We start from the raw sequence: 27863 nt of genomic DNA, 5'->3' as shown, positions 1-27863 counted from the left end.
AAAGACACTCCACCAAGAAGATATAACACATAAATATATATGCACCCAATACAGGAGCACCAAAGTATATAAAGCAAGTATTAACAAAATTAAAAGGAGATATCAACAACAATAGTATAATAGTAGGGGACCTCAACACCACACTAACACCAATGGATAGATCATCCAGACAGAAAGTCAACAAGGAAATTGTAGAATTAAGTGAAAAACTAGACCAGATGGACTTAATAGATATATATAGAACACTCCATCCAAAAACAGCAGGTTATACATTCTTCTCAAGTGCACATGGAACATTCTCAGGGATAGACCATTGTTCTGCCACAAGCCCAGCTGGGCTAGGGCAGCTGGATGTTGTGCCGAGAGACTGAAGAAATGACCCAGAGACTGCGAACGAGACATATGGGTTTATTGGGGCTTACTTACAGGGAGAGTGTCCAGTGGTGGCCAGCTGGATGAAAGTATCTGTACACCTTCAACTGCCCCCTAAGAGAAGCTTGCCTAAGTAGGCAGAGGAACAAAGGCTGCATGCCTGCCAAAGGGCTGTCCTTGGTACGACCAGCATTCCCAGGAACACATGGGAGGGGCTCTGTGTCCCTGTAAGATACGATGTTCTCCTCGTGGGATAAGGGAGGATCCAGGGTGGCCAGGCCAAGATCGTTCCAAATCCTGGAAGCTGGGCTGCCTGCCCAGAAGGGAGCCAGAAGGACACATGGTTGTAATGGGCCTGGGCGTTTCTGCTGAGCAAGCAAGGCCCAGGCCCTACACTCCACCCACCATGTGTCCTAATGGCCCTCACAGTCTTATCGCGTCACTCTTCTGTGGAGTCCCTTGAGCCAGTCACACAGATGAGCGTCATGACCAGATACAACAACAGCAATAGAGAGCACAATGTGAGAATACACGAAGTAATAAAAAGACAATGACACCACAGAAAATGTTGCCAGGTAGAGGGAAGGGATTGTATCCAAGCAGATACCGGGTCAGGGGACAGGTTGTCAATGGCCTGTACGTGAGCACGTAAGGAGGCCATTGCAGAGGAAACATTGTGGGCATAATCAAGGTTATACACACAACATTATACTTTGGTTAGGACACAGGTCCCCTCCTTGGGCTGCAGTAAGCATGTCCAAGGCCATTTTATTTTGTAACACTACTTGTCTCATCTGGGCTGTTTCTTCATTCAGCAGAGTTATTGCATGTCCGGTATTATTGAGGGCTGTTGCCATGTGTTGGTCTAAGGCAGACACTTGCCCTTCTACATCTACAACTGCAGCTTGTGGATAAAAGACAGCGAAGGGGTAAGACCACCCTGCAGTACACTGCACACGATGGTGATCACGGACTGTCCCCCAGTTAGAAGGAAGCTGTTGAAGGGAAGACAGGATGCGTGCAGGGATGTAGGGGTGCCCAATGTGCAACTGCCGGTCCAATTATAGGGCAGATAGGGCCAGCCGTGGGCACCACAAGCCCACAACCACCCCAGGGAGAGGCATAGGCCCCTTTCATGGTGTTGTCTTGTTGTCCCAGCCACTTCTCAGCAGTAATGATAACTGTTTGGTTATACATTGCTTTAGGTGTCCACCCCATATTTTTTGAAATACTTTTATGTGACGGTGCAGAGTTATGATGACGTTCAATGCACCAGGGAAGGAAACACTTCAATTCTATTTGTACAGCAGTCAACCATTCTACCCCATCAAAAACAGAGTACCCCACCCTCTGAGTTATGTTAGCTTGCTTATGCACAAGCTGAAAGATATACTTTCGCGTGGCAGCATAGGAGGGTAAGGACAGGCTGCTTGACAGAAGAGGGGTAGAAATGGGAAAGTGGGAGGCACTCTTCCACTCTCTTAGGGCCCTTCACTCAGAGGCACTGGCGGCTTGGAGGTGCCATGGTTGAAGAAGGCATGGTTGGAGGTGCCCCACAGTTGAAGAGAGAGGCAGCTCGCTACGTGCCCAGCAGTTGGAGAAATTTTCTATGTCAGCAACGGTGTGTGCCCAAGTAGCGAAGAGGTTGGCAGACGTTGTCCTAAGGACAAAAAGTAAGATGTTTAGAGGGGACCAGAAAAAGGAGGTCATGACCGTCCAACAAGATGCATGCAGTTGCCATGCCTTGAGTTAGTGTGGTACGGGCCTGTGGTTTCAAGCCAGGCCGGCCATACCATACTGCTTGTCCTGTTGGTGTGGGCACCCCAGGGGCAGTGGTGTAAGATAAGGGGGGAACAACACCATGCCAGTGAGAAAGGATAAATGTACCTTGAGGAATTGGAGACCCTGGATTGGTGAGTTTGGAGGTTTTGGGTGGCCCGCCCCACAATAAAAGGCATCTCTCTGACAGCCTGCTCCAAGCCTGTTCCCCAAGGAGCTAAGAGACCACACCAGCCGGGGCCCCACCTGCCAGTCCCAGGGCCAGGTGACCACGTGGGTCCCGGTGGGGAGTTCTTGTGGCAGAGGCAAAAGCAAGTTGTTCTGAGTGCCCATCTGTGGTTGTAGTTTCTCTCCCTGATTAGCTCTTGTTTGTAGATGTGCTGTCGTATCAGGTCCTTGTGTCAACACCTGATATGCTCTGGGTCGAGTGTGTCTCTCATGTTCATTTAGTTGGTGTATTGCCATTGTCAGGCATCTCATCCGGCAGGCCAGAGTCCTGTCTTCTGTCCTTGGTTGTTGTTTCAGCAGACCATTCATTCATTCCACCAGTCCCACGACTGTGGGGTTGTGTGACGGGTGAAAATGCCAATGTATGTCCATCTGATCAGCCAATGTCTGCAACTGGTGGCCAGTGAAATGCGTACCTTGGTCACTGTCGATGTCCGTGGGAACACTGGATGCAGCACAGAGGTGTCCCATGCCTCTCATGGTGGTCTTCTGTGTGACCCTCTTGCTGTGGTATGCCTGCGGCAGTCCTGTAGACATGTCCACACAAGTAAGAGCATACCGACAGCCATCAGAGAGAGGCAAGGGCCCGAGGTAGTCCAGCATTGAGCCAGGCTGGTTGCCTCTGGCAATTTGGCCTGTGTCCCAGGGAATGGCCCGGGGTCTCTGCAAGGAGCAGGAAGGGCACTCCTGACAGGCCTGCACCACGTCCACAGAGCACAGGGGGAGGCCCCAGGCCCTAGCAATAGCCCAGAGGTTTCTTTGTCCTTTATGTCCAGTCTTCTTGTGTAGCCATTCCGCCACTCTCTCAGCTGGTGCTTCTTCCAGGAGGCAAATTCGAGCTAACTCGTCCACCTGTTGGTTTCCTGGCGGCATTGGCGCCTGATGTGCAGACGCATGGTACACTGTTATCATCATTCCTTGGACCTGTTGCCAGATATCATCCCAGAGTTCTGCCCCCCACACCGGGCAACCGTTAACAGTCCACTTCTGTCATGCCCCTCGGGCCAGCCGCAGGGTGAGCCCTTTATAGACTGCCCACCTGTCCATAAGAGGCATATTGGATTGGGGTCATGAGTCAACACCATCCAGGCAGCCCACAATTTGGCCTATTGACTACCGTACCCGGAGCCAGAGTTTAACCACATGCTGTCAGTTGAAGGCTGGATGGCCACTCCTGTCCACTGCAAGGGGTTTTCCCTTGCAGAACCATCCATATACCAGGCCTCCGCCGGGATTGGCCCTTCTTTTTCCTGTACATTTGGCTGGGTTTCAGGCATGGGCACCTCATCTAACGGGGTTGGTTCTTCTGTGGTGTATGTTACTGGTCCTAGGATGGCATGAAATTCTGCACTCGGGAGACTACTGGTGAAGGTCCCTCGTTGCTGCACATGTGCTTGCCATTTTGCTAGTGTCTGTGTTTGGGCTGTTCTGGAGTGGGGCCTTTGGAAAGCATCCCGCAGTCACCCCGCAATGGGCAAATAAGTGCGGACCGTGACTGGCAGGGAGCGGGTTATGGGCTCCACCTGCTGAAGGGCTGGGTAAGCAGCACACAGTTGTCATTCCAGGGCACTAGACTGGTTTTCAGCTCCTTTCCACAATTGGGACCAGAAGCCAAGAGGCTCATTTATTGCCTTGCCTCTGCCAAAGACCCCATTTGAACCCCTCTGGGTAACTGGAAACATCCAGTTCACATGGTTGTCCTTGTGTTAAAACACCCCAGGACTGGATTTGTTTTACTGCTACTTCGGCTTGGGCAAGGGCCTCCTACATGATGGTCTTCCAGTCCCAGATAATATGCTTTGGCACCGACTTTGAAAGAGGACAGGCAGCCTGTATCTTATCTATAACAGTAGCAGGAACCACTTTTGTCTTTCTCTAACAGACAACACCCAAATATTTGACAGACAACCCAGACCCTTGTACTTTGTTGTCATTTATCACCCATCCTCATTGGCATAGGTGGGCGATGAGGGAGCTGGAGGCTTCTTGAAGGTCTGGAAAAGACTCAGAGGTTAACATGACATCATCAATATAATGATGCAAGGCAACATCGGGGGGTTTTGTCCACCGGGCGGTGTTATAGCAGCATTGCCATAGGGTGTGGTGGGAAGTCATTTTGCTCATCGCCACACCCGACAGCAAAATGCTTTTTGCTCCTGTAGACCAATACATTATTTTCACACTTGGCCTCCAGTAGCCCAATACCCAAGCCACCTGCATGGCGCTACAGGGATGGGTCAAGGTCCTTTGGCCCTCCCCCTAGTTGAGGGGGCTGGGGTCTTCCCAGGCTGTCACTGGGGGCACTGTTAAAGCCACCAGAACAGCATTTGGTTGATAACTTTGTTCCCAAGGGGTGCTTCCTGCTTCCCTGGGCTGCCACAGTCAGTCACTGCGCAGACTGCTCTCTCTGAGCCTTGCTCAGCCTCAGTCATGCTGCGCTGGAGAGGAGGGAGGGGCGAGGAGTCCTGGCCACCTGCTGCTCGTGTTGGTGTAGGGTGGCTGCATTTACTATGTTCTCTCTACCCCCACAGGCACTTTCTGCCCTGGCCCGACACACTCTTGGCCTGCCCTTGCTCCTGTGCAGGCACGGGAGCCAGTGGCTGTTTCTGTGACTGCCTTACTTTTGATATTGAAACATTTATTTTAATCTCAGCCAACTTGACCATGCACAAAACTCCTCAAGGTTTTACTTTCACAAACCTTTTGTCACTTACTTTTTACATTTAGAATTTGTCCCATGTCTTCTTTCTTTTTTTCTTTCCCCTTCCGACTACTTTAGAACAAATTTATCTTTTTTAACAAAACAAAGAAAAATATCTCTATTCTTTATGCCTTCATTATTGAAAACATACATTTTACTTTCCTTGTATAGAGACTTTCTAGAAATAGGTGCTTTCTTATAGAAAATTCCTCAGCGTGTACAAAACATGCTTATCGATAAACCCAAGCATCTTTTAGTTTCCTTGAGATAAGTATCCGAAGGCAGACAAATCTGTGCTTAGTAATCATTTCTAATATTTCATCTTGTTTGGAAAATGACCTAGATAATCAATGAATTTTTATCATTTAACTTAATTTAGCAAAACTCTAAAGTTTCAAGTTACCAAAAAGAATTTGGAAGCTGTTTCTCAAGCGTTTATACCATAAAACATAACTATTGTTAAAAAGTCGCCCCCCAAATTTTTATCCTTTTCACATCTATTTAGTTCACTTGCTCCCAGGCTCCACCAGCTCTGCAGCAGTGGAGCCCCTCCAGGTGGAATGCACCTGCTGAACAGGCGGAGGCAGGCGGTGGGACCCGCCCCTGCCAGTCGGGGCCGCTCAGGCCTCTGTCCTCTCCTCAGACTCCTATGGGCGTGTACACAGAGCCTTGGTAGTTTTGACTTGAACCAGTGTGCTTCCCTTTCTAATTTTAACTCCTCCTGTAGCTGCCTCACTTTGGCTCTAGCATCCATTTCAGCTTCTGTTGCTAAGCAAACAGCGGCAAGGAGGGGCCATCCCACCACACCTGGGCTTCTAATTTCCTTCTCTCATCCTTTATCATGCCCAGGACTTCCTCTGCCTTCATCAAAAGCCTCATATGGTGGAGAGGGGCTTCTCTCATGCCCAGGCCTTTCCCCAGGCCCTTTGACATTTTCAGGGCATCCCCGTCACATGCAGTGGGCCCCACCCATAAAGGATGGTGGTGACTGGCCCCACAGGAAGGACACCAGCCAACCCAAGATTCCCCCCACGGATCTCCCTTTCCCATCACCCATAGTCTCAGCACTTACAGGGGTTTCCTCGGCCTCCTGGCTGGCTTGCCAAGTGTTCTGCCACAAGCCCAGCTGGGCTAGGGCAGCGGGATGTTGTGCCAAGAGACTGAAGAAATGATCCAGAGACTCCGAATGAGACACATAGATTTATGGGGGCTTACTTACAGGGAGAGTGTCCAGTGGCGGCCAGCTGGACAGAAGTATGCATACACCCACAACAGCCCCCTAAGAAAAGCTTGGTTAAGTAGGCAGAGGAACAAAGGCTGCATGCTTGCCAAAGGGCTGTCCTTGGTACGACCAGCGTTCCCAGGAAGAGTAGCTCACATGGAGGGGCTCTGCGTTCCTGTAAGATGCAATGTTCTTCTCCTGGGATAAGGGAGGATGCAGGGTGGCCAGGTCCAGATCGTTCCAAATCCTGGAAGCTGGGCTGCCTGCCCAGAAGGGAGCCAGAAGGACACATGGTTGCAATGAGCCTGAGGGTTTTCACTGAGCAAGCAAGGCCCAGGCCCTACAACCATATATTGAGAAACAAAGCAAGCCTCAATAAATTTATGAGGATTGAAATAATATCAAGCATCTTTTCTGACCATAATTCTATGAAACTAGAAATCAATTACAAGAAAAAGGCTGGGAAAGGGGCAAAGATGTGGAGATTAAACAACATGCTACTGAAAGACCAATGGATCATTGAAGAAATCAAAAGAGAAATCAAACATTATCCGGAGACAAATGAAAATGAAAACACACCATACCAACTCATTTGAGATGCAGTACAAGTGGTGCTAAGAGGGAAATTCACTGCGATACAGGCTCACATCAACAAACAAGAAAAATCTCAAATAAGCAATCTCAAACTACACCTAACAGAATTAGAAGAGCAAACAAAGCCCTAAGTCAGTAGAAGGAGGGGAATAATAAAAATGAGAGCAGAAATAAATGAAACTGAAAGAAAAAAGACAGTAGAAAGGATCAGTGAAACAAAGAGCCGGTTATTTGAGAAAATAAACAAAATTGACAAACCCTTAGCCAGGCTCACTAAGAAAAAAAGAGAGAAGACTCAAATAAATAAAATCAGAAATGAATGAGGAGGAACTACAATGGATACCACAGAAATGCCAAAGATTCTGAGAGAATACTATGAGAAACAATATGCCAACAAATTGGACAACATGGAAGAACTGGCTAAATTCGTAGACTCCTACAATCTCTCAAAACTGAATCAAGAAGAAATAGGGAATCTGAATAGACCAATCACAAGTAGAGAGATTGAAACAAACACTTTCCCCAAAATAAAAGTCCAGGACAAGACGGCCTCTCTGGAGAATTCTACCAAACATTCAAAGAAGATTTAATACCTATCCTTCTCAAACTATTCCAGAAAATTGAGGAAGATGGAGCACTTCCTAACACATTCTACAAGGCCAACATCACCCTGATACCAAAACCAAACAAAGAACACAAAGAAGGAAAATTACAGGCCAATATCACTGATAAATATAGATGCAAAAATCTTCAACAAAATATTGACAAACCAAATACAGCAATATGTTAAAAAGATCATACACCACAATCAATGGGGTTTATAAAAGGGACACAGCGATGGTTCAACATCCAGAAGTCAATCCATGTGATACACTACGTTAACAAAATGAGGAACAAAAACCACATGATCTTCTCAATAGATACAGAGAAAGCATTCAACAAGATCCAACATCCATTTATGACAAAAACTCTGAACAAAATGGGGATAGAAGGAAAGTACCTCAACATAATAAAGGCCATATATGACAAACCCACAGCCAACATCATACTCAATTGGGAAAAATGGAAAGCCATCTTTCTGAGAACAGGAACAAGACAAGTGTGCCCATTCTCACCAGTCTTATTCAACATAGTACTGGAGGTTTTGGCCAGAGCAATTAGGCAAGAAAAAGAAATAAAAGGAACCCAAATAGGCAATGAAGAAGTGAAACTCTTGCTGTTTGCAGACGACATGATCTTATATATAGAAAACCCTAAAAAATCCATTGGAAAGCTACTAGAAGTAATCAACAATTGCAGCAGAATTTCAGAGTACAAAATTAGCTTACATAAATCAGTTGCATTTCTATACTCTACTAACAAACTAAAAGAAAGAGAACTCAAGATCAAAAATCCATGCACAATCACAACAAAAAGAATAAAATATCTTGGAATAAATTTAACCAATGAGGTGAAAGAACTATACAATCAAAACTACAAGACTTTCCTGAAAGAAATTGATGATGACAGAAAGAGATGGAAAGACATTCCATGTACATGGATTGGAAAAATAAACATAGTTAAAATGTCCATTCTAGCTAAAGCAATTTACAGATTCAATGCTATCCCAATCAGAATCCCCAATGACATTCTTCAAAGAAATAGAACAAAGAATCCTAAAATTCATATGGGGCAACAAAAGACTCCGAATTGCTAAAGCAATCCTGAGAAAAAAGAACAAAGCTGGAGGCATCACAATCCCTGACTTGAAAATATAGTACAAAGCTACAGTAATCAAAACAGCATGGTACTGGTACAAAAACAGGTGCACAGATCAATGGAACAGAATTGAAAGCCCAGAAATAAAACCACACATCTATGGACAGCTAATCTTCGACAAAGGAGCTTAGAACATACAATGGAGGAAGGAAAGTCTCTTCATCAAATAGTGTTGGGAAAACTGGACAGCCATATGTAAAAGATTGAAAATAGACCGTTCTCTTATGCCATTCACAAAAATAAACTCAAAATGAATCAAAGACTTAAAGGTAAGACCTGAAACCTTTAGACTTCTAGAAGAAAATATAGGCAGTACCCTCTTTGACATCAGTCTTAAAAGGATCTTTTCAGACACCGTATCTCCTGGGACAAGGGAAACAATAGAAAGAATAAACAAGTGGGACTTCATCAGACTAAAGAGCTTCTACAAGGCAAGAGAAAACAGGATTGAAGCAAAAAGACAACCCACCAACTGGGAAAAATATCTGCAAATCATATGTCTGACAAATGGTTAATCTCCATAATACGTGAAGAACTCACACAACTCAATAACAAAAAATCAAACAACCTGATCAAAAAGTGGGCAGGAGACGTGAACAGACATTTCTCCAGAGAAGATATATGGATGGCCAATAGGCACATGAAAAGATGTTCATCATCACTGATCATCAGGGAAATGCAAATTAAAACTACACTATGATATCAGCTTTCACTTGAGGGTAGGAGCTGTGAAGACAGGTCTCCGGAGAGGCTTTGACTCAGGTCTGGACTGAAGTGAATCAGGGTTGGAATAAGCAGTGATTTGGGACTGGACTTTCTTTTAATAAGTTGTATTTGAGTATTCTCTCCTTAGTGGTTAACTGCCTTGGAAAAGAATGATAGGTTTTTTTCTACATTAAAAAAGCAAAATTGATTGAAAGGGATCCTGATCTCCCTCACAGCTGCACAGTGACTCTTCCAGGACCACGATCCCCCTGCAGGCAGTGCGGGCGGGGGAGGGGCCGCCTTGCGAGTGCTGGACCTGCAAATCCAAACATCAGTGAACAGGGAGCATCCTGCCCCTGAGGCAGCTATTCTCTCTCAGCCGATGAAGAACCCAGGCAGGGGTCCAAGAAGAGGCCAGGGCGGCACCCCAGTCAGGAGCAGGAGTGGAGCCGGAGGGGCGTCAGGATCCACATTGAGGCCTGGGCTGGAACGTGGACTCGGCTTCGCCACGCATCTGGGCAGGATGCTCTAGTTCTCCCATCCCCACTCTCTCCCTTAAATGACGCCTCACAGGGCCGCTGGGAGGACCAAGCTGGGGTTTAGGAAAAGCTCTCACAGATAATCCAGCAGTTCTGAGGCAGACACTGGGTCCCCCTGCACAGACTGGAGAACACCAAAGCAGACACCTGAGAAACACACGCAGAACACTGAGAGCAGCTGAGCCCAGGGAGGCCGAGAGAGCAGCGTGAGAGGGAAGCAGAGACTCCTCATCTCTGCTGACATGGCTGAGGATGGCCCCACCGCCTCTGCTCAGAAGTGTGTCCATGGGACAGAATGCCCTGGGTGAGGCTGCAGGGCCAGGAAAGAGGAAGGGAGTGGATGCTGGCTGAGCACCCACCCAGTGCCCGGCTCTGTGCGGGGGACAAAGACACAGACACACGAGACACACTCCTTCCCGTAAAAGGATCACCCACTGGGGGAGGAGAGGAAAAGGAACATCATAAAAATGCAGCGTGAAGCGTGCAAGGAGAGAGTGTGCACCAGCTCTCCTGGGGGTAAAGGTCAGATGGGGATAGAGCCCCTGAGCTGAGCTCTGCAGGTGAGGTGGGCGGAGCTGGGCATTTCAGCAAGAAAAGCAGCAGGAGCAACGCAGAGGGAGAAACCGCCCCGTGTGCACGGACACTTCCAGGCAGCTTGGAGCCAGAGGATGGATTTCAGAGCGGGAGGGAAGAGGGGGGCTGGCAGAGCCCAGATCCTGAGGGCATGCTGTGAATGACACACTGCTAAGCCTGGATTCATCCAGAGGGGAGCTGCTGACGGGTTTAAAGCAGGAGGGACAGGGGCACGTTTCTGGTGTAGAAAGATCACCTGGGAGCAGGTGGGCAGGAAGGGTCAGAGGGGAGGAAGTAGCAGGAGCACAGGCCTGGAGGAGGGGAGTGAGAAGGAGGAGCAGGTAGCATGAGCTCTCTGCAGGAGGTGAGATGGAGGAGGGAGATGTGGGAAAGAGGGGGACAAGCCCTGGGCTCAGCTTCTGATGAGAAGGAGGCAGCCCTTAGAGGGAGATGACGTGTCCAGGTCAGACTCTCAGAATCCGATGTCCCTATGGGCCATCTGGGGGACCGTCCAGCAGGTGGCTAGAAATGGGGATCCAGAGCTTAAGAGAGAGGTCTGGGTTCCAGCGAAGGGCAGGAGAGGGGTGAGCCTCAGGCTGGGGAGAGGGTGCTGCAGGGGGGTCCTCTGCCAGATGAGGGAGCTGAGGGCCAGGCAGGGCTGCATGCCCTGGAGCCGGTGGTACTGTCCTCTGAGCTCGTGCTTTTGGCACAGTGGTCCTTTTGGACCTGCTCCACCCTCCGTTGCACCCTCCCTTCTCTGTCTCCTGCTCTCAGCCCTGCTCAGCAACTCCCTCCCCACTGGCAACCCTGGAGGAAGGAACCCCTGCAGTGCACACAAGGTCTAAGGTGCACCCTTCCGCCACTAGGGTAGGGAGATGTGACAGAAGAGGGATCTGTGTGGACAGGCACAGGCAGGTCTGTGCTGGGGCCTCTCCCATCAGGCCAGCACTCCCAACAGGAGTCCTCAGTGTCTGGTTGACCTGGAGGCCCAGGCCCAGGTTCAGGGCTCCCATCACAGAGATGCAGTTGTTGCTGCAACAGAAGGACATGGGCATTGTGCTGCCTTGCACACAGATCTCCCCAGGGTCCCAGCTGGAGCTGCTGGTGCATCACTGGGTCAGGAGTCACACTCAGCCTCCACATGCCCTGGGAACCCTGGGCAGGTCAGTGAGTAAAAGCCAGATAATGACCCTGCATCATCGGAGGACTCCAGTGTTGAGGAGATCACCCAGCAAACACACCTAGAGTGACGCCCCTGATGGAGACCAGCCACTGCTTCCTGGCCCTCAGAGCTCAGCAGGTGCTCCCACGTGTTGTGCTCCAGCTGGCACCCTGTCCCTATCACCATGGCAGCAACTGCTCAGGAAAACCACTCAGCTCCCTCCCCACATCATCTTCCTCCTGCTCCTGCTGGACCTGAACTCCAGGCCTCAGCACCGCTCTTGGCCACTTTGTCCTGGAGCCAGTCCCACTTCTCTCTGACTCCTCAGACCCCAGCTCTGGCCTCAAATTTCAGTATCTCTTGGGGCCTCCTCTGGCCTTGGCTCCTTCCATGGGGAGCAAAGGTGGCAAGATTGCAGCAGGCAGGCCCTGCTCACCCCAGCAGCCATGACCTGTCAGACCTCTGCTTCTTTCCTTCCCTCTGGCTTGCGGCCCCTGCTCTGGTTCCCTGCTGAGGCCTGGGACCCTGCCTGGGCCTGGAGGAGCAGCCCCCACACAGCAGGCCCCCAGCAGCCATGAGCTGAGCAGAGCATGTGAGCACCCACCCTGCACCAGGCTCTCTGAAGATGCTTCACACACACGTGTGCAATTCACAGCCCCCGCCTGTGCAGTGGGAATCACGAGCCCCAATGTTCGAATGATGAACTCGAGTGAGAAGGACAGAGCTGGGGGCTCTCGGATTGTGGCTCAGGCCCCATCATGGGTAGACTGTGGTAGTTTTGGGAATTAAAGTGTTGAACAGCAGCAAGATCATGGAGACCCTGGTCCTGGGGTGGCTATGGGCCCGGAGACTGTGACACAGGGGGCACCCCATGCTCCTCACCTCATGTTGAGTTCCTCCAACATGTTGTTGATCTTAAGTGCCTCGCTCACCACGGAGGCTCCAGAATCTCCAAGGCCATTGTGTGAGATGTCCAGGGCTCTCAGGATGATGTTCACCTGGAAGACAAAAGAGTTAAGGCATGGGACCACATGTGAAGGTGGAGAAAGTCATGAGCCACAGTCTCAGAGCCCAGGAGGCCCAAAGTGCACAGAGCACAGACCAAGCATAGAAGGACAGAGTCTAGGTTAGAGTCTGTGGTTTGGATGGGGGTGACGTTAGAGCTGAACCCTTGGAATCCCAGCAGAGAGAGGGTGTGGATGTGAATGACGCTCAGGGCCTAGGGGCTGCCACATGGCAGCAGGCCCCAGAGACACAGTGATCAGGCCCCATGCCCACTTGGGGGCCTCTCGAGCGCAGGGACCCAGAGGCACAGAGCAGCCCAGGGGCCCAGAGGGGCTCCCATGAAGGGCTGCTGGGGCCTGTGATGGGGAGAAGAGTGGAACTCGTGGATGTGCTGGGAAGACAGAGCCTGTCCTGCCACCTTGTGGGCAGAAGCCCAGGTCAGCCCCTGTCAGAGGGCAAGGCAGCGGCTGCCATTCCTTGAGGAGGACCCACATAGGGAGCTGGCACCAGGAGTACTGCAGGCCCCTGTGCCACCCTGACAGGGGCTGGAGCCACCCGTTCCCAAGGCCTACAAGCCACCACATCAAGGGAGTAGTAGGTGGGCAGTGTGAGAGTGTGCTGGGACCCAAGGGTGCCAAGGTGTCATCTCAGGAAGTATCTGCATACGCCCAACAGTGAGCATGTGTCACCAGACTGCATCATGTCCCCACCAGCCGAGTGTCTGTTTTATCTGGAGAAGGTGTGTGACAGTCAGCTTTGCACCCCTCAGTAAGTGATGAGAGAGTGGGCACGGGGGGGAGGTATATTGTCATCATTATGTGGAGCTGGGAACATTAAAGTCACTTAAAGAAACATTTTTTAAATTCTGCTGAAAAGATCCAAGGTTCATTTCTGAAGAGCTGCAAAGATGGGGAATGGCACCTGGGAGACCTGCCCCCAAAAGACAGGCCAGAGGGGCTTGGGGTGGGGCTCATACCTTCACTCCCCTGGCAAAAGCCATGGATCCTGGGCCTCAAAGGTGATTCCAGCTCCTCTTAAGGTCGATGAGTCCTGTCTTTTCTGTCAGGGCTGGTCCAAGTGTCCACCCTTCAGAAACACCAAGAGAGACCTTCTTATTGACTGTTTACTCCTTCAGAAAATGATACTGATGCCCGCTGTGTGCCAGGACCTCTGCTGGGCATGAGGGTCATGGAGTTCAACCTAACATGGGCCTGCCCCGCCCTCGAGGATTTCACATTTAATGAGGCTAGACGTGAAAACAAATTAGTGGGATGGGAGCTATTCTAGACTACAAACATGGAAGTGTGGGAACAGAGTGGGGGCTAACCCTGTCGTGGGGGGTTCAGGAAAGTGAGGAGAGAGGTGATAACCATGAAGACTGTGTGCATGTACATTGGAGCGCAGACACAAGAAAGAGCAAAGTGTGGAGGGAGCATGGGGTAGGGTGGAAATGCATGCTGGTCTGGTGCTAGCAGTGGGTAGGAGGAAGACAGTGAAATGAGGTAACAGCCATGGGCACTTGAGAGATGCTGGGAGCCTTGAATGCCAGGACAAGGGGCTTGGGCACCATGCTATGGATGGTGAGGAGGCAGGGAAGGATTTAAGAAGTGACAAGGCTGGACTCCTTAGCGGTGGATGTAGGACATGGACTGGGGTCGGCAGGAGTAGAGACAAGAGGCCAGGGGACTGTTGGGAGGCTCATGCCATATTCTATAGGCAAGAAGTGACAAGGCCAGCACAGCTGTGGTGGAGAGGAGGCAGGGGTGGTAGAGAAAGGAAAGTGGGGGTCGTGTGGGGTTAAGAAACCCTGAGAGACATTCATGTAACGTGGACAGAAACCCCACCCTCCCACCCACCCTTCTCCCTACTCTGTCAGCACTCAGCCAGTCTGACCTGCATCCAATTCTCAAAAGTGCAGAAACCAACATGCCTCTGGGCTGTCCCCCTGTGTGGAAATGTCCCCCTGTGTGGAAGTGACCCCCTTCTCCACCTGGCTAACAGCTCCTCCTCCTTCTCACCTGTGGTCACAGTGTCAGGAAGCCTTGCCCACCTGGATGGGATGGGCTGCCACAGGCCCCATGCCCACTGTGCTTCCCTCCTTCCGGGCTCTGGCCATCAGACCTCTCTCTGCCTGGCCAGTCTCTCCCAACAGCCCAGAGGCCCTCCGGGACCTGAATTTGACCCCTCTCCATGGTCCCCGCACCCAGCACAGGTCTGGGAAGGCTGGTCTTAAGAAACGCACAGAGGAAAACAGATGCACTGACTGGGCAGAGCGCTCAGCCAGCCCGCGGGGCCTGACGCGCCTGGGAGGCACTTTCAGCACCGCGGAGAGCTCCCTGCAGGAGGGGCGGCCCCCGCGCGGCCTTCCTGAGAACAGCGCGCAGACTCCAGGCCCAGCGCCAGGTCTCAGCCCCAGGCTCCCAGATGCGGGAACTTCCCCTTCCTCAGACCCTTCCAGGCTGGGTGGAGAGGGCCGTGGTCTCCCACTGTGTAGGGAAGCCCCTTCCTTGCTGAGCAGCTGGAGGGGGAGAAGGTTCTTCTACAGGCAGGAGTCGGCCTCCTGTGGTTCCCAGGCTTGGTCTTCGTGACCCCTGCAGCCAACCTATGTGGCAGGTGCCACAATCACCATGGGTCAGGTGGGGAGACTGGACCCAAGCTCCTCCACCTCCAGGAGTCGGGCCCACCCACAGAGCCCCACTTGGGGAAACAAGATGGCCCTGCGGAGTCTGTCCTTCTCCAGGCTGGAGACCGACCCTGCCGTATTTGTGCAGCCTTCACAGGCCTCAGCCTCCAGCCCCTCCCTCCCGGCCACCTCTCTGGCGCCTGCCCTCTGACCACGCAGCCCAGAGGGACGCCTACACTTGGTTTATGGAAAGTCTGAAATGAGCTTCTCTCGTAATTTCACAGACCTCCCATGGCAATTTTCTTAGAAGGTAAACTGGCTCTCTGGCAGTCAGATCCTAGGGCTGATTCCCAGAGGCCAAGGCTGGTGCCAAGCAGCTTTCAACTGCTCTGAGAAGTTTGAGACAGAGCAGACTCCCAGACTTTCTCAATCAGCTGGATCTCCTGGGGCATCTGCTAAAATGCAGATGCACAGGCATCCCCACCAGGAGTCTGGTTCAGCAGGGTCAAGGCCCAGGAATCTGTATTCCTAATCCAGGGTCCCAGGTGATCCTTATAATTGATTGGAGTGTGAGGACAGGCAGGTAGTCCCAAAGGGAGGCATGTACCTCCCAACAGAGACAGCCCATGCAAAGCCCCGGGGGCACAAGAGAAAATGTGAGATCAAGGAATCCTACTGATGTCTTCCACAGACTCAGAATAAAATCTTCATGCCTTTTTCCATGATTTGTGGCCCTGCAGCCCCCTGTGGCCTCTCCACCCTACAGCCTGGCCACTCTCCCCTGGTCCGATAGCCCTGTCACACTGGTGTCAGTCAGTCTGAGAAACAGGCCAGTGTCTTCACTGTTCCTCTGCTTGAAATGCTCTCCCAGTGGTCCTGCCATGGCTGATTCCTCCCCACCCTGCACATTTCAGCTTCAATGTCACCTCCTCACAGAGGCCACCCTGGCCACCCCTCTAAGCAGGGATCCCCATTCTTCTCTGGAATCACGCCCTGTTTGTTCCTCTGTAGCACCAATAATTATGGAGAATGACCTTGTTAATGTGTGTTCCCTGAGGCCAGGCCTCTGTTTTGTTCATGCTGGGTTCCTAGTGGCTAAGTCAGCACCCAGCACAGGCAGCGGTGGGCACTGAGACATCCAGGGAGGAGTAAGAGTTCTGTGTGGAAGGAGTGGGTAAGGGGCAGGCCGAGGTGGGATGTGGGGAGAGGGGCCAGAGCACGGATGCTCAGAGTGGTCCTGCCAACCTCCACCCACCCCTGCCCCAGGAAGACGGGCCCCAACGTGGCCCAGGCCAGATGGGACCTGCTTGGTCACTCAGCTTGCTGTAGCTCAGGTCCAGGGGTTTCAGGCCCATGTGGGTCAGCAGGAGTTCAGCAAGGTACTGGGCCGCCTGCCCCTCAGGCCGTTCCCCGCCAGCTGTACCCTCTGCATGGCTGGGGTCACTGACAGGGCGGCACACACAGCCTAGGCGCCCACCGCTCCTGGCTGGTTCTCCGACAGGTCCACATCTGGGGGCCGGCACCACTCCTCAGTCAGTAGGATCCAAGTCAGGCACCACCCTCCTCCACCTTCCTCCATCCCCCAAAGTCCAGGCCTGAGGCAGAGGAAGGGGCTTTGCAGGCGACTCCGCTACCCATGGGTTGGATACCCCACCCCACCCCATGTGTCCATGAGCTCCTTTGTCAAGGGGTTAAGGCCACCTCCTTTGTGGTGCCGTGGAGGATGCTGGGATGGAGCCACAGCCACTCCGTTGATGACTTGTGCCTGGCAGCAATATAACCCTCACCAGAGTCCTCGCTGCCTCATTTCTGAGGCCTGGCAATGACAGCCCAAGGGACCATGCATGGAGCACGTACACGGGCAGACACTCTGCTGAGCATTTAATGCTCATCACAACCCCGAGGGCTGAGTGGCATTGTTGGGTCCGTTTCACAGATTGGAGACTGAGGCTCAGCCAGGTTGAGCTGCTTGCCCAGGGTCACCCTGATCTTCTGTGGCTGAGATGACATTTGGATCCAGTGCCACGAAACTCCCACCCAGCCCTCCCTCCTCTCGCACTGCCAGCCCCATCTCTGTGTGTGGAAGGACCCTCCCACCCTGCATTCGGGCATTGGGAGGCCACCACATGCAGGGGATACTGGCCTGCAGAGCAGGGGGGGTAGAGGGGTGGGGCGGGTCAGGAAGGGAGTAGCATCCAGCATTGGGTGCACCACAGAGGGTCTAACTCCACTCCACCCACCCCACCCTGTGCTGAGGCCCCTTCCCCAGCAACACCAGCAAGTCCCAGGGAACAAGGCTTGGCTGTGTAACAGCCAGAACTGGGCACAATGCCCAGGTGGGCTCTGATAGCAAGAGCCAAGCTGGAAGATCACCTTCCCTTCTCTATGCCCAGCTTTTATTAATGTGTCCCAGAGTAGCTTCCGTTTTGTGGGCAAACGCAGCACACTCCTTTTTAGGCTGAGCGTAGGGCCACTTATGATCTCTGGGTATTTTTCTCTACAACTGTGGTCAAGCCAGAGTGCCCCACCCTATTCTTGTCTTTTCAGGGAGAAATGCAAACTCTACCTGGAATCTCACCTTTTCCTGTCATCTGGGGATGTCTCAGGGATCCACCATCTGTCACAGAGTACACTCCCTCTCCCCCGCAGCTGTGGATTTGCTTCCAATTTTTGTTATTGCCATAAAATACACATAACATAAAATTTACCATCTTAGCCATTTTCCCATGCACAGTTCCCCGTGTGGATTTTGTCTGAACAGTTGAGACCCAGGACACAGCCCTGGAAGCCTACCTCCATGGTGACATCTTTCTTTAATTGAGTCCAAGACTGAATCACTTGCTGGGCTGGAGGGTAACTGTGTGGCCCCTGTCCCCTGAGTCCTAGTTGTTGGTCCCACCACAGTGGCTGGGGTGCCACATGTCCCCTGTTGGCCCCGTCCACAATGAGGTGAGGCACGTGCACAGAGGATGTGCTGGCGTTCAGAAGGACACAAGAAGTCCTTCCCTTTCCAAATACTCAGAAGATGTCTGATTAATGTTCGGTTTGTAGACTATCCTGAAATTGTGCTGGGGCACAGGCCTGTGTTTTCTGGAATCCGTGTGATCCTCTTTGCCCCTGTCCAGGCTTCTGGTCCTTCCCTCGAAACTGCCGGGGCTGGGTAATCCACCAGATCCAACAAGCCGGCTTCCTGAGAATAGCGGAGCTCCTGCCAGCTCCTCCCAGGGGCCTGGTCATCTGGTCCCTCCCAGCACATGCACTGTGTCCTTGTGGTGTCACAGCCTCCAGCGAACACCTGCCGAGCCTCCCCTAGACCAGGCTTGCAAAACTCCACCGTCCCCACCTCACGGAGCTCCTGCACAGACAGCACAGCCAAGGGGGCTGGTCCTGTGACGGGAGCAGAAGCCGCAGCTGGGAGACCCAGGGAGGCACGTCACATGACCCGGGGCCTCGGGAAGGGTTTCCTGCAGGGTGTGAGGCTGGAGGGGTATCTTGAGGATGTCCAGGCAGAGGGGGCTGTGTGGGCAGAGGCCCTGAGCTATGTGAGATGAGGCCCCTCCAGGGCTCCCTGCACTGAGTGGGGTTGTCTCTAGATGTGGACTGGGCCAGGAAGGGGGTCACCCCAGATCGCAGGGCCTGTGAGCCCCTCTCAGGAGCTGAAGTGGATCCAGCAGCAGCGGAGCTGCAGACGGACTCAAGGGAGGGGCACGCGACTGTCTGTGCATTGGGATGGACCACGCGGGCTGCTGGAGGGAGCTGGAGAAGAGGCGGAGCCTGTGCTGGTCACCATGGGGTCTAGTCGGAGGAGATGGTGGCCCAGCCAGGGTGGAGAGGAGGGGCAGACTCAGGACATAGGGACAGTGAGGCAGAGCAGGTGGCCCCACGCTGTCCTCTGCCACTTCTCACAGTCCCACCCCCACAAAGTCTCCTTTGGCTTCTCCGAGTCCCCAGCCCTTCCTGCCACCCTTGTGCTGGGTTCCTCCTGCTGCCCCTGAGCCAGGGGCCCTGGACAGCGGCATCCACCCTCCGCCTGGCAGAGCCATGTCTGTGCCAGTGCCTGACGCTTGAGGGTGCTTCCTCTCCAGGGTCTGGGACTCCCAGAGAGCTTGCCCCCGCCCCCTCCTGGCTGATGCCCAGAACTCTGTGACCCTGTGCAGCTAATGTCCCTGTTTACAGCAGAACAAGCCAGGAAGGGACTGGCCTGTGGTCCCTTGGCCAGTGTCTGGGGTCCCACTTCCCTACAGGCCCCTCTGAGGGTCCCACCCTTTTTGTACCACGCCCAGCAACTCCACCCTGGCATGAGCTCACCCTCCCAGAGTCCCTTCACCGTCCCTATTCTGTCCTCTAAATTGGACCAGAGGGGCTGGGCCTCGAGGAGTCACTTCTGCTCCCCCGGGGACAGAACTGTCAGGAGGGAAGGAGTCTCGCTCTGCCTTGGGAGACAGTGCTGCACCCCTATCTGGCCGGGAGGCTCCTCGCCCTCCCCCTCTGAGCACCTCCTTTTATCTGCACCCTCCAGCTTTCCCGTGTGCCCCAAACGCAGGGAACCTGGGGGCTGAGCAGTGGAGGGGTCGTGTCCCTGGGGACTGCAGGGCTGGGTCATGCAGGGGAGACACCTCCTGGGCCTGGACAGCTCTGCTCTCTCACCACCTCAGCCCCCTCCATCCACTGGGGACCTGCTGGGCTGACAAGGACTGTCCTGAAGGGGAGAAGGGAACGCACAGCCAAGGTAACTGTGGGCCCTGTCTTCCAGAGTCTTCACTGGGATGGGGGTTCAGGGGGCCATGCTGGGACCCTGGGTGTCTCCTGGTGGTCATTCTGTGTCTCTTCTTTCTGCCAGCAGCCCCCTGCCCACTCCCTTCCCAGGCCCTGTGGGGATTGGAGGCCTGGACTTTGTCTCCTGTTTTCAAGCCACAAAAATGGGCCAGTGTGTTGTGTTCAATGAGACCTACAAGAAATGTGTCATCCAGGGCTGATGTCCCATGGAGAGTGACACTGAGCCTACGTAAGTGTCCTGGACACCCAGGGCAGGGTCCCAAGAGCAGCAGAGCCTGCCCCTTACTACCCCACCTGCAGGAAGCCCTGCTGGTCCAGGCTGAGACCTTCACCCTGTTCATCAAAAACACTGTCACCTTCAGCAAGTTCAACTTCTCCAAGCAAGCACGGTGGGTCCTGGCTGGCCCCAGATCCTCCTTGTCCCCTCCTGGCCTGACCCCCCCAGCCCCACCTCCTCTCAGGACCAATGCCTTGGAGACCTGAGACACCACCTATTTCAAGCACTGCAGCTATGACCCACGCTTCAGTCCCTGCTGTCCTGTGTTCCGCATTGGGGACCTTGTGGCCACGGATGGAGGGGTCTTTGAGGACCTGACGTTGCTGGTGTGTCCGTGGGGGCAGGGTTGCGGGAGGTCCCGGGGAGAGGGTCCAGGGCCCATGTGCTGGGGGATCAGTGATGCGCTGTGTGCAGGGCGGTGCTGTGGCATCCACATCCACTGGGACTGTGACCTGGACGCCGGGGGCCCTGACTGCCGGCCCCACGACTCCTTCCAGCTGCAGGAGAGGAGCTCCAACTTCAGGTGCGGCCCCACTGCCCGCCCACTGCTCCTCAGCTCGGTCCTCCCCAACCTGTCCTCCTGTGGCGCCCGGGACAGACCACAGCCTGGCCCATCCCTCTGGATGCTCTGCTGTGTGTGAGAGGGTCCCAGGGCAGGAGGGGTCTCTCAGCTCCAGGTCCCCCAGCACAGGCTCCGTCCAGCCTCCCTCCTGAGCCCTTTGGCCTCCACCCCATCTGTCCCCACACCCTGCTGCAGCTGGGACCCCTCACCCCAGCCCCTCCTCCACTCCGCCCTGCCTCCAGTACCTCCCTCCACAGCACAAGGGCTTTCTTTTTACTTTTCCCTTAAGGTTTTATCTAAAAAATTACAAGAATCTCCAGAAAACTTCAAAGATTAGTACCATGAAAACTCATATAGCCTTCATCTGTGTTCACCAGGTGTTTTGTTTTTTTTTTACCATTTTGCCCCATTTCCTTTCTCTCTCCCTCTCTAGAGAGGGGCTGGATATATTTAGATGGATTTCACAGGAAACCGTTGGAAAGTAAGTGGCAGATATCCGGACACTCACCCCTCTCAATGCTGTCCTGAGACTGAGGACCTTCCCCAGGTGACCACTGTCCTCTTGTCTCACTCAGGAAATGTAACATTGGCAGATAAATCTAATATTTACGTTTCTCCAGCTGTGGCAATAATAGTTCAAACTCTTTTTATTTTCTGATCCAGGATGCACTCAAGGCTCTTGCGTTGCATGTATTGTCGTGTCTTTGAGGCTCCTAAGCAGACCTGTCCCATCCCTCTGCCCCCTCATGTCACCTTGTCACCCTCATGCAGACGTGCACACAGCCACCAGGCCTAGAGGTGACACCTGTGACACTGCCCGCTGGGCCCTCCTGGCCTGGCTTTGCTGGCGCCCCAGCCCTGTGCAACCATGTGGGGCTGGACCCGCCCACGCCCTGCTCCCCTCCCCTCTGCGCTCTCTTCGCACTTCTCACTGCCTAGAGCTCCTTCCTGAGCCCTGGGAATCCAGCCTGAGGGGCTCCTGGCAGGAAGTCTTCCCTGGCTCCCAGGGGAGAGTGAGTGCCCCTCTCTGGACCCCCGCAGCCCTGGGCCTGCCCCACCTTCCCCACCCCCACTGCCGGTGTCTGTTTAGTGACCCTTCTGTCCCCATCCCCTCAGCAGGCAGGGAGCTTCTGAGAGGCAGGTGTCCCAGCTTGCTTGCCCTCTGTGACCCTGGGCTACACTTTAGAGGATGGTGGCTGGAGCCCCGACCTCGGTCCTCATTGCAGGCAAAGGTACCAAAGAGGACTGTCAGCCCTGAGCAGACAGGCAGCTTCCAAACTCCCACATCTGGCTACCCAGGTGCCTTAGAGGGGGCCCAGTACCTGCCCCCACTGCTGCTGGGAGCTGGACACCGTCACCAGGGTGGGCCTGGCACCCACTCGCTGGCCCGTTCCTGAGGCCTGTACCCTCCTCTGCTGGTTAGGGGTTGGGGGGTGGGAAGGGTCAGGGCCCCGCCTTGTGGACTCATGGACGAAGCCCTAGAAGGATCAAGGCAGGGGTTGGGGGAGAATTCCACCCTTCAGCTCCCAGACAGACTGTCCCTCCCCCACTCCAGCCTCGGCAGGTGCTCCTGGGGACCACAGAAGCCAGTTTTGTGTAGAGACTGCAGGGAACAGACGCAGGGCCCTGGTCCAGTGGGGCTCCGGCTGGGGCAGGGGCTGAAGATGCTCTCCCAGGCTCCATCTCCAGTGTTCCCAGCAGCTCCCCACTCACCAGCTGTCCACCACACTGGCAGTGGTCGCCTCCGGCCCTGCCTGGCTCCCAGCCCTCCTCCCCCTTGCAGGCACCCCCCTCACAGGGAGAGCCCCTGCCCTCTCAGCTGCGCTGCACTGGGGTCTGTGCAGCCAGAGTCCAAGGCCAGGGAGAAGGCAGCCTGGCAGGAGGAGTGTGGCAGCTGCTCTGTGCTGGGTTCCAAGGGCAGGGCCCCTCCCAACTCTGGGCCTCATCCATGGAGTGAGGAGTGTAGTGGGCAGATGCTCCAACCCCCTAGGACCCCAGGCAAGGGCACAGGCACCTCTGCTCAGCTGATGAGCACCAGCCCCTTCCTGGTGGCAGCCCTCTGGCTGTGGAGGGCTGAGATGGGGGGAAGGGGAGGGGCTGAGTTGGTGGGCATGGGGTCCTTTGGGACCTTCTATATGTCTCCTTGGTGACACCAGCCCAATGCCCTGGAACCTGCTTACCAGGCTCCTGGGAGCCATGGGGTGGGGGCTGTATATTTGGACACATGTCACTGCTGCCCAAGGTCACACTGAGAACATGTCTGTGCAGCTGCCCACCCCAGCCTGAGGCAACTGCACGAGGACCGTGCTCTGACCAAGACCCCACGTAGAGCCCAGGGGCTGGAGAGAATGTCCCTAACAGAGGACATGGAGCCCCAGCAGGCTGGCCTGGTTCTGGCTCTGGAATCCTCCTGGGGGCCTGAGTCCTGCCTGCTGGAGAATTTCCCCATGTCCTGAGCCCACGGTCAGGAGGGGAGGGAGGGGGCTGCAGGAGCCAAGCCCTCTCTGGGTCCCAGGGAGGGGCAGAGTTTGGGGTATGCACCCCAGGGAGACAAGGGGCTGCCTCCTCATGAGTCCCTGGTGAGCAGGGCCGTGTTGGCAGCTTGTTGGTGGAGTGACATGGGCCAGGCTGGGGAGGGGAGGCCTGGGGCTCAGGCTGGGCAGTATCTGGAATCATCTGGCACCTGGAGCCTCAGCAAAGCCTTGAGGTCCCTGCTGTCTCTCACCCCCAGGGCAGTGTCCGTGGGAGGCGGGGTTCAGAAGGGCCGGGGTGAGAGGTCACGGTCCTGAGGCCTGGTTATTGGAGGGGGGTCATGTGTCCCTGGTTGTCCTTGGGACACAAAGAAAGTGATGTCGAACCTGCAGATAGTGGAGGAGTAAAGCTGCCAAAGCCGCAGCTTCCTGTGTGGTCCTCACAGGCAGGAATGGGGAGGAGGAGGTGTCTATGGTAGACAGAGCATGGCCTTGGGGAGGCCACAGGGGGTGCAGCATGGGCCTGGAGACCCTCAAGCATGGGGCCCCACTACTACTACAGGTGGGCTGAAGGTCCCTGGAACAGGCCCAGGTGCTCGTGCACCCACCTGCCGGCGTGTGTCCCATCCTGAGCCTTTGTCACAAAGCCCTGAGGGGGTGGCAGGGAGAGAGGCTGCTGGAAGCTGCGGGCAGCCCTGGGCTGGGAAACAGCTGCTGCCTCAGTCTGCACATGGGTGCACGCCCAGCGGACCATGTGGGCCATGTGGGCCATGTGTGCCTGTGACTGAGAGATGCGTGTGCCCGGGCAGGGGGGCCTCTCCATCCAGGGCAGACCTCAGGACATGCCCTGCTCTCTGGGAGCCCTGGGAAACCAAGGAGACCCTGGGACTCCACTGCCCTTTCTAGGCGGCCTCCTTGGGGTCCACGCTCTGCTCTCTGGATGTGCCCCCGAGAGGACATATAGGGAGCCTGGGAGGGAGCCTGGCCCCACCCTGTCAGGGACCCCTCTGTGCCTGGTGTATGCAGCTCCTCTCTGAGCTGGGCAGAGGGCACTGTCCTGAGGACAGAATCCCAGGACCCAGGCCTGGCCATGTCCGTGACTCAGTGCTGTCCCAGGGCTGGGGCCTCCCTACTCTAGAATCTCAGCAAGTTTGCTGTGGATTTGGGACAACCTTGTGGTTCTCAGGGGCAAGTGAAGAACCAGAACACCACAGTGGACATGGCAACAGGCCACACTGCAAGCCGAGCAGTTACTATTGTGGGTCCCTGGGACTAAGGCTCTTCCCTGCCCGCCCTACTCCACCTGCCCAGGTAGCTGGACTTGGTCATAAATTGGAAAGTCCTGGGCAGAGTCCACGACTCCAGTGCTGGCCACAGCCCACTCCCAAAGACCCGAAGCTCGGCACCTGGGCTAAGGTCCTGAGGTCCTGAGGACCACCTGGCATGGGCAGGTCTGCAAACCCGAGCTGCCCCAGATAGACGGGCTGCCAGCCCCTCAGGCCTCCTGAGGAGGTAGGGGAGGGTGGGCAGATGGGCCCTCAGCGGTCCTCATGCACTGGTGGGTTGCTCTGTGTAACTGGACTCCTGGGCTGGTATCTGGCTAGGGGGCTGCAGGGCCGGCACCATCTCCTCCAGGCTGCCGTGTGGGGCAGTCAACACCGGCTGCTCCTGCTGGTTCTCCTTGCTGTGCCAGATGCCGTAGCCAAAATACACTGCGAGTCCTGAAAGGGTGGGACAAGCCTGAGGGGCAGGTCCCAGCCCTGCTTCCCTGCTTGCCCTCACCCTTCAGCCCCCTAGGGGTCCCAGCCTGGCCCCCACTCACCGATCAGCAGACAGATGGACAAGCCCAGCCAGGTCAGGTAGCTCAGGTGCAGCATGAGGAAGATGTTGAGGAGGATGCTCAGGGCAGGAGTCAGGGGCACCATGGGAACCTGAGGGGACAAGGGCAGGGCTGGGCTGCAGGGAAGGGCTGCTGGCCCAGGGCCTGATTTCTCGGGAGTCCACAGAGCCTTTCTCTGCCTCTGGAGATTCCAGAGACAAGGGCCCACCCGCCATGGAGAGAGGGGGGTGTGGGGTACTGGCCTGCCCCGCCCTGCGGCCCTGGCGCATCCTGCCACGGCAGAGGAGGAAGGGGCGAAGGGAGCTGGCTGGGCTGAGCGCGGTGGGCGCTGGCTGGAGGAAGTACCTGAAAGGTGTCCTGCCGGCGCTGCTGCTGGTGGGCCCCCAGGACAAGGAGACTGAGCAGAAACGTGGCAGAGCTGAGCAGGAGCAGCAGGGTGTAGCCCCAGGTTCGGAGGTGCAGGGCCGAGTCCCCAAAGACCAGCACGCAGTCCAGGGTGATGGCTGAGGCCACCAGGACACCGAGTGCCCAAGTCACAGCGGCTCCAGGCCTGCACCCACCCAGGAAGCGGAGGTAGGGCCTCAGGGCTGGTCGCAGCTGCCCGGGCTCAGGAGCTGAGGCCTGCTCGGTGCCCACAGGGCTGCCTGGGCCCTGAGAGCTGGCTGGAGGGGCCTTTTGGAAGCGTATAATGATAATGCTGGTAGTCACGACAGTGCGGGTGATCATTGCGCTGAGGCACAGGAACTGGACCAGTGCCTCGTGGTCCAGCAGCAGTGCCAGGAAAGCCATGAGAACCCCGAGCACCATGATGGCCACCATAGGCACTTGGTTCCGGGGGTGCACATGGGCAAACACCTGGAAGAAGAGCCCGTCTCTGGCCATGGCATAGGTGATGCGAGGCAGGAAGAGAATGATGTTGAGTATGGCAGTGTTCATGGCTGTGGCAGAGGGTGGGAGACTGGTCAGCATGGTGCACAGGCCCACCAGGGGCTGCTGCTGGGGTCCAGGACATGGGTGGCCCCTTGGGAACACGGGCATGAGTTTGTCTCGGCTCCAAGAGTGAGCCTGAGTATACAAGGGTGCTGGATTGTTCCCCCTGACCACCCAGGGATGGGACAGCCCAGTTTAGGTGGCAGACCCACTGGAGAATCTGATGAGAGCTGAGTCCCTCTGCCTGGAAGGATCTGGAAGCACATACCCAGAACTGACATTCTGTTTACAACTGGGAGGGGCAGTGAGTAGGTCCCTCCCAACAAGCCCAGGTGGAGAGTCTAATCATTAGCATCTTCCTGGGCCCAGGATGCAACTGGGAGCACAGGCCCAGATGGAGATGTGTTCCCTGGAGGCTTAGGGCAGGGCGCCACTGCCATGTTCCCTTCTCCCTTGCCCAGATCGGCCCCTTACCGCAGATTGCACCCACTGCCACGATGAAGGCTGCCCAGCTATAGCCCCGCTGGTGAAAGGCATCAGCGAGTGCCCAGTAAGGGTGCAGGCTGTGCCAGGGCACCATGAGGGTGAGCACAGTGGAGACGAGGATGTTGGCACCAGCTACCAGACCAACTGAGATGGTGATGGCCATAGGCACTGTTCGCTTTGCATTCTGGGCCTCCTCACTGGAGGCAGCAATGGCACCAAAGCCCACGAAGGCATAGAAGCAGGTAGTGGTGCCAGCCATGATGCCAGAGAAGCCAAAGGGTACAAAGCCACCCTCTTCAGCGCTCCAGTTGTGTGGGCGGGCCAGGAAAAACCCCAGAATGATGATGAAGAGGATGACAGCCAGGCTGATGGCAGAGAAGGTGCGGTTGAGCCAGGAAGAAACACGAGCTTTGCAGGAGACAAATGTGGAGACTGAAAGTATAATGCCAGCAGCCAGGAAGTCTGGGTACTGGGCCAGGAAAGGCACCTGCCAGATGCCCACATGGTTCTCAATGAAGCTGCGGATACGGTGGCTGAAGATGACATCCACGTAGCTGCTCCAGACCCGGGCCAAAGCAGCACCAGTAATGAGGTGCCCAAGGAGCGTGTTCCAGCCAATGAGAAAGGCCCACAGTTCACCCATGGACACATAAGTGAACAGGTAGGGAGAGCCCGTGTGGGGCACATGCGCTGCCAACTCCACGTAGCATAGGGCTCCCACCAGGGAGGCCATGGCAGCTATGCTGAAGGACACGACCACTGCAGGGCCAGCCATCCCCTTGGCCACAGTGCCTGTGAGCACGTAGAGGCCCAAGCCTACCGTGCCACCCACAGCCCGCAGGGTCAGGTCCAGCGTGGTCAGATGGCACTGCGGTGACATCTCCCTGGGGGATTCCTCCAGTGGCTTCTGCCGGTTCAGCTTCTGGCAGAAGCGTGTCAGGCTGGCGGCACTCGGCAGTCCCCAGACCAGGGTGGGCAACTGAGAGGAGCATTAAGCTGGATGCCAGCACCTACAAGGGTGAGAGGGCCGTGACAGGCTGCCCAGCCGGGTCCTGTCCAGCCTTCAGTCCTTGCTGTCACCCTGTCCTGGGGACCCAAGCCTGGAACCACTGGCAGCTGCAGGGCTGGATGAGGCAGGCTCAGGGTCTGGCAGCAGGGTGGGCAGGAGGCCACAGGGAAGCCTGCCTCTTGGGCAATGACTGTTTGTTTGGGAGGGGCTCTCTTGGTGGGGGGTAGCAGCCCCAGCGAGCCCGGCTAGGA

General features: G+C 55.1%; 1 protein-coding gene and 1 pseudogene across 1 annotated transcript; both read right to left on the bottom strand.

Moving 5' to 3' along the window:
- Positions 1-580: 580 nt before the first annotated feature.
- On the bottom strand, positions 581-16884 carry LOC139045955 (leucine-rich repeat-containing protein 74B-like; annotated as a pseudogene).
- Positions 16885-21120: 4236 nt separating this feature from the next.
- On the bottom strand, positions 21121-27588 carry LOC106837161 (cationic amino acid transporter 4-like; the record flags this gene model as incomplete). The annotated part of the gene is made up of 4 exons (XM_070516811.1): positions 21121-25068; positions 25170-25278; positions 25533-26125; positions 26592-27588. Coding segments are annotated over 4 exons (1872 nt in total), but the record flags the coding sequence as incomplete, so codon positions are not given.
- Between the last annotated feature and the right edge of the window lie 275 nt (positions 27589-27863).

Source organism: Equus asinus, chromosome 8 (assembly GCF_041296235.1).
Source record: "Equus asinus isolate D_3611 breed Donkey chromosome 8, EquAss-T2T_v2, whole genome shotgun sequence".
In the NCBI taxonomy this organism is placed as follows: domain Eukaryota; kingdom Metazoa; phylum Chordata; class Mammalia; order Perissodactyla; family Equidae; genus Equus; species Equus asinus.
The sequence above is the reverse complement of the archived record's forward strand: the minus strand, read 5'-3'. Positions and strand labels throughout refer to the sequence as shown.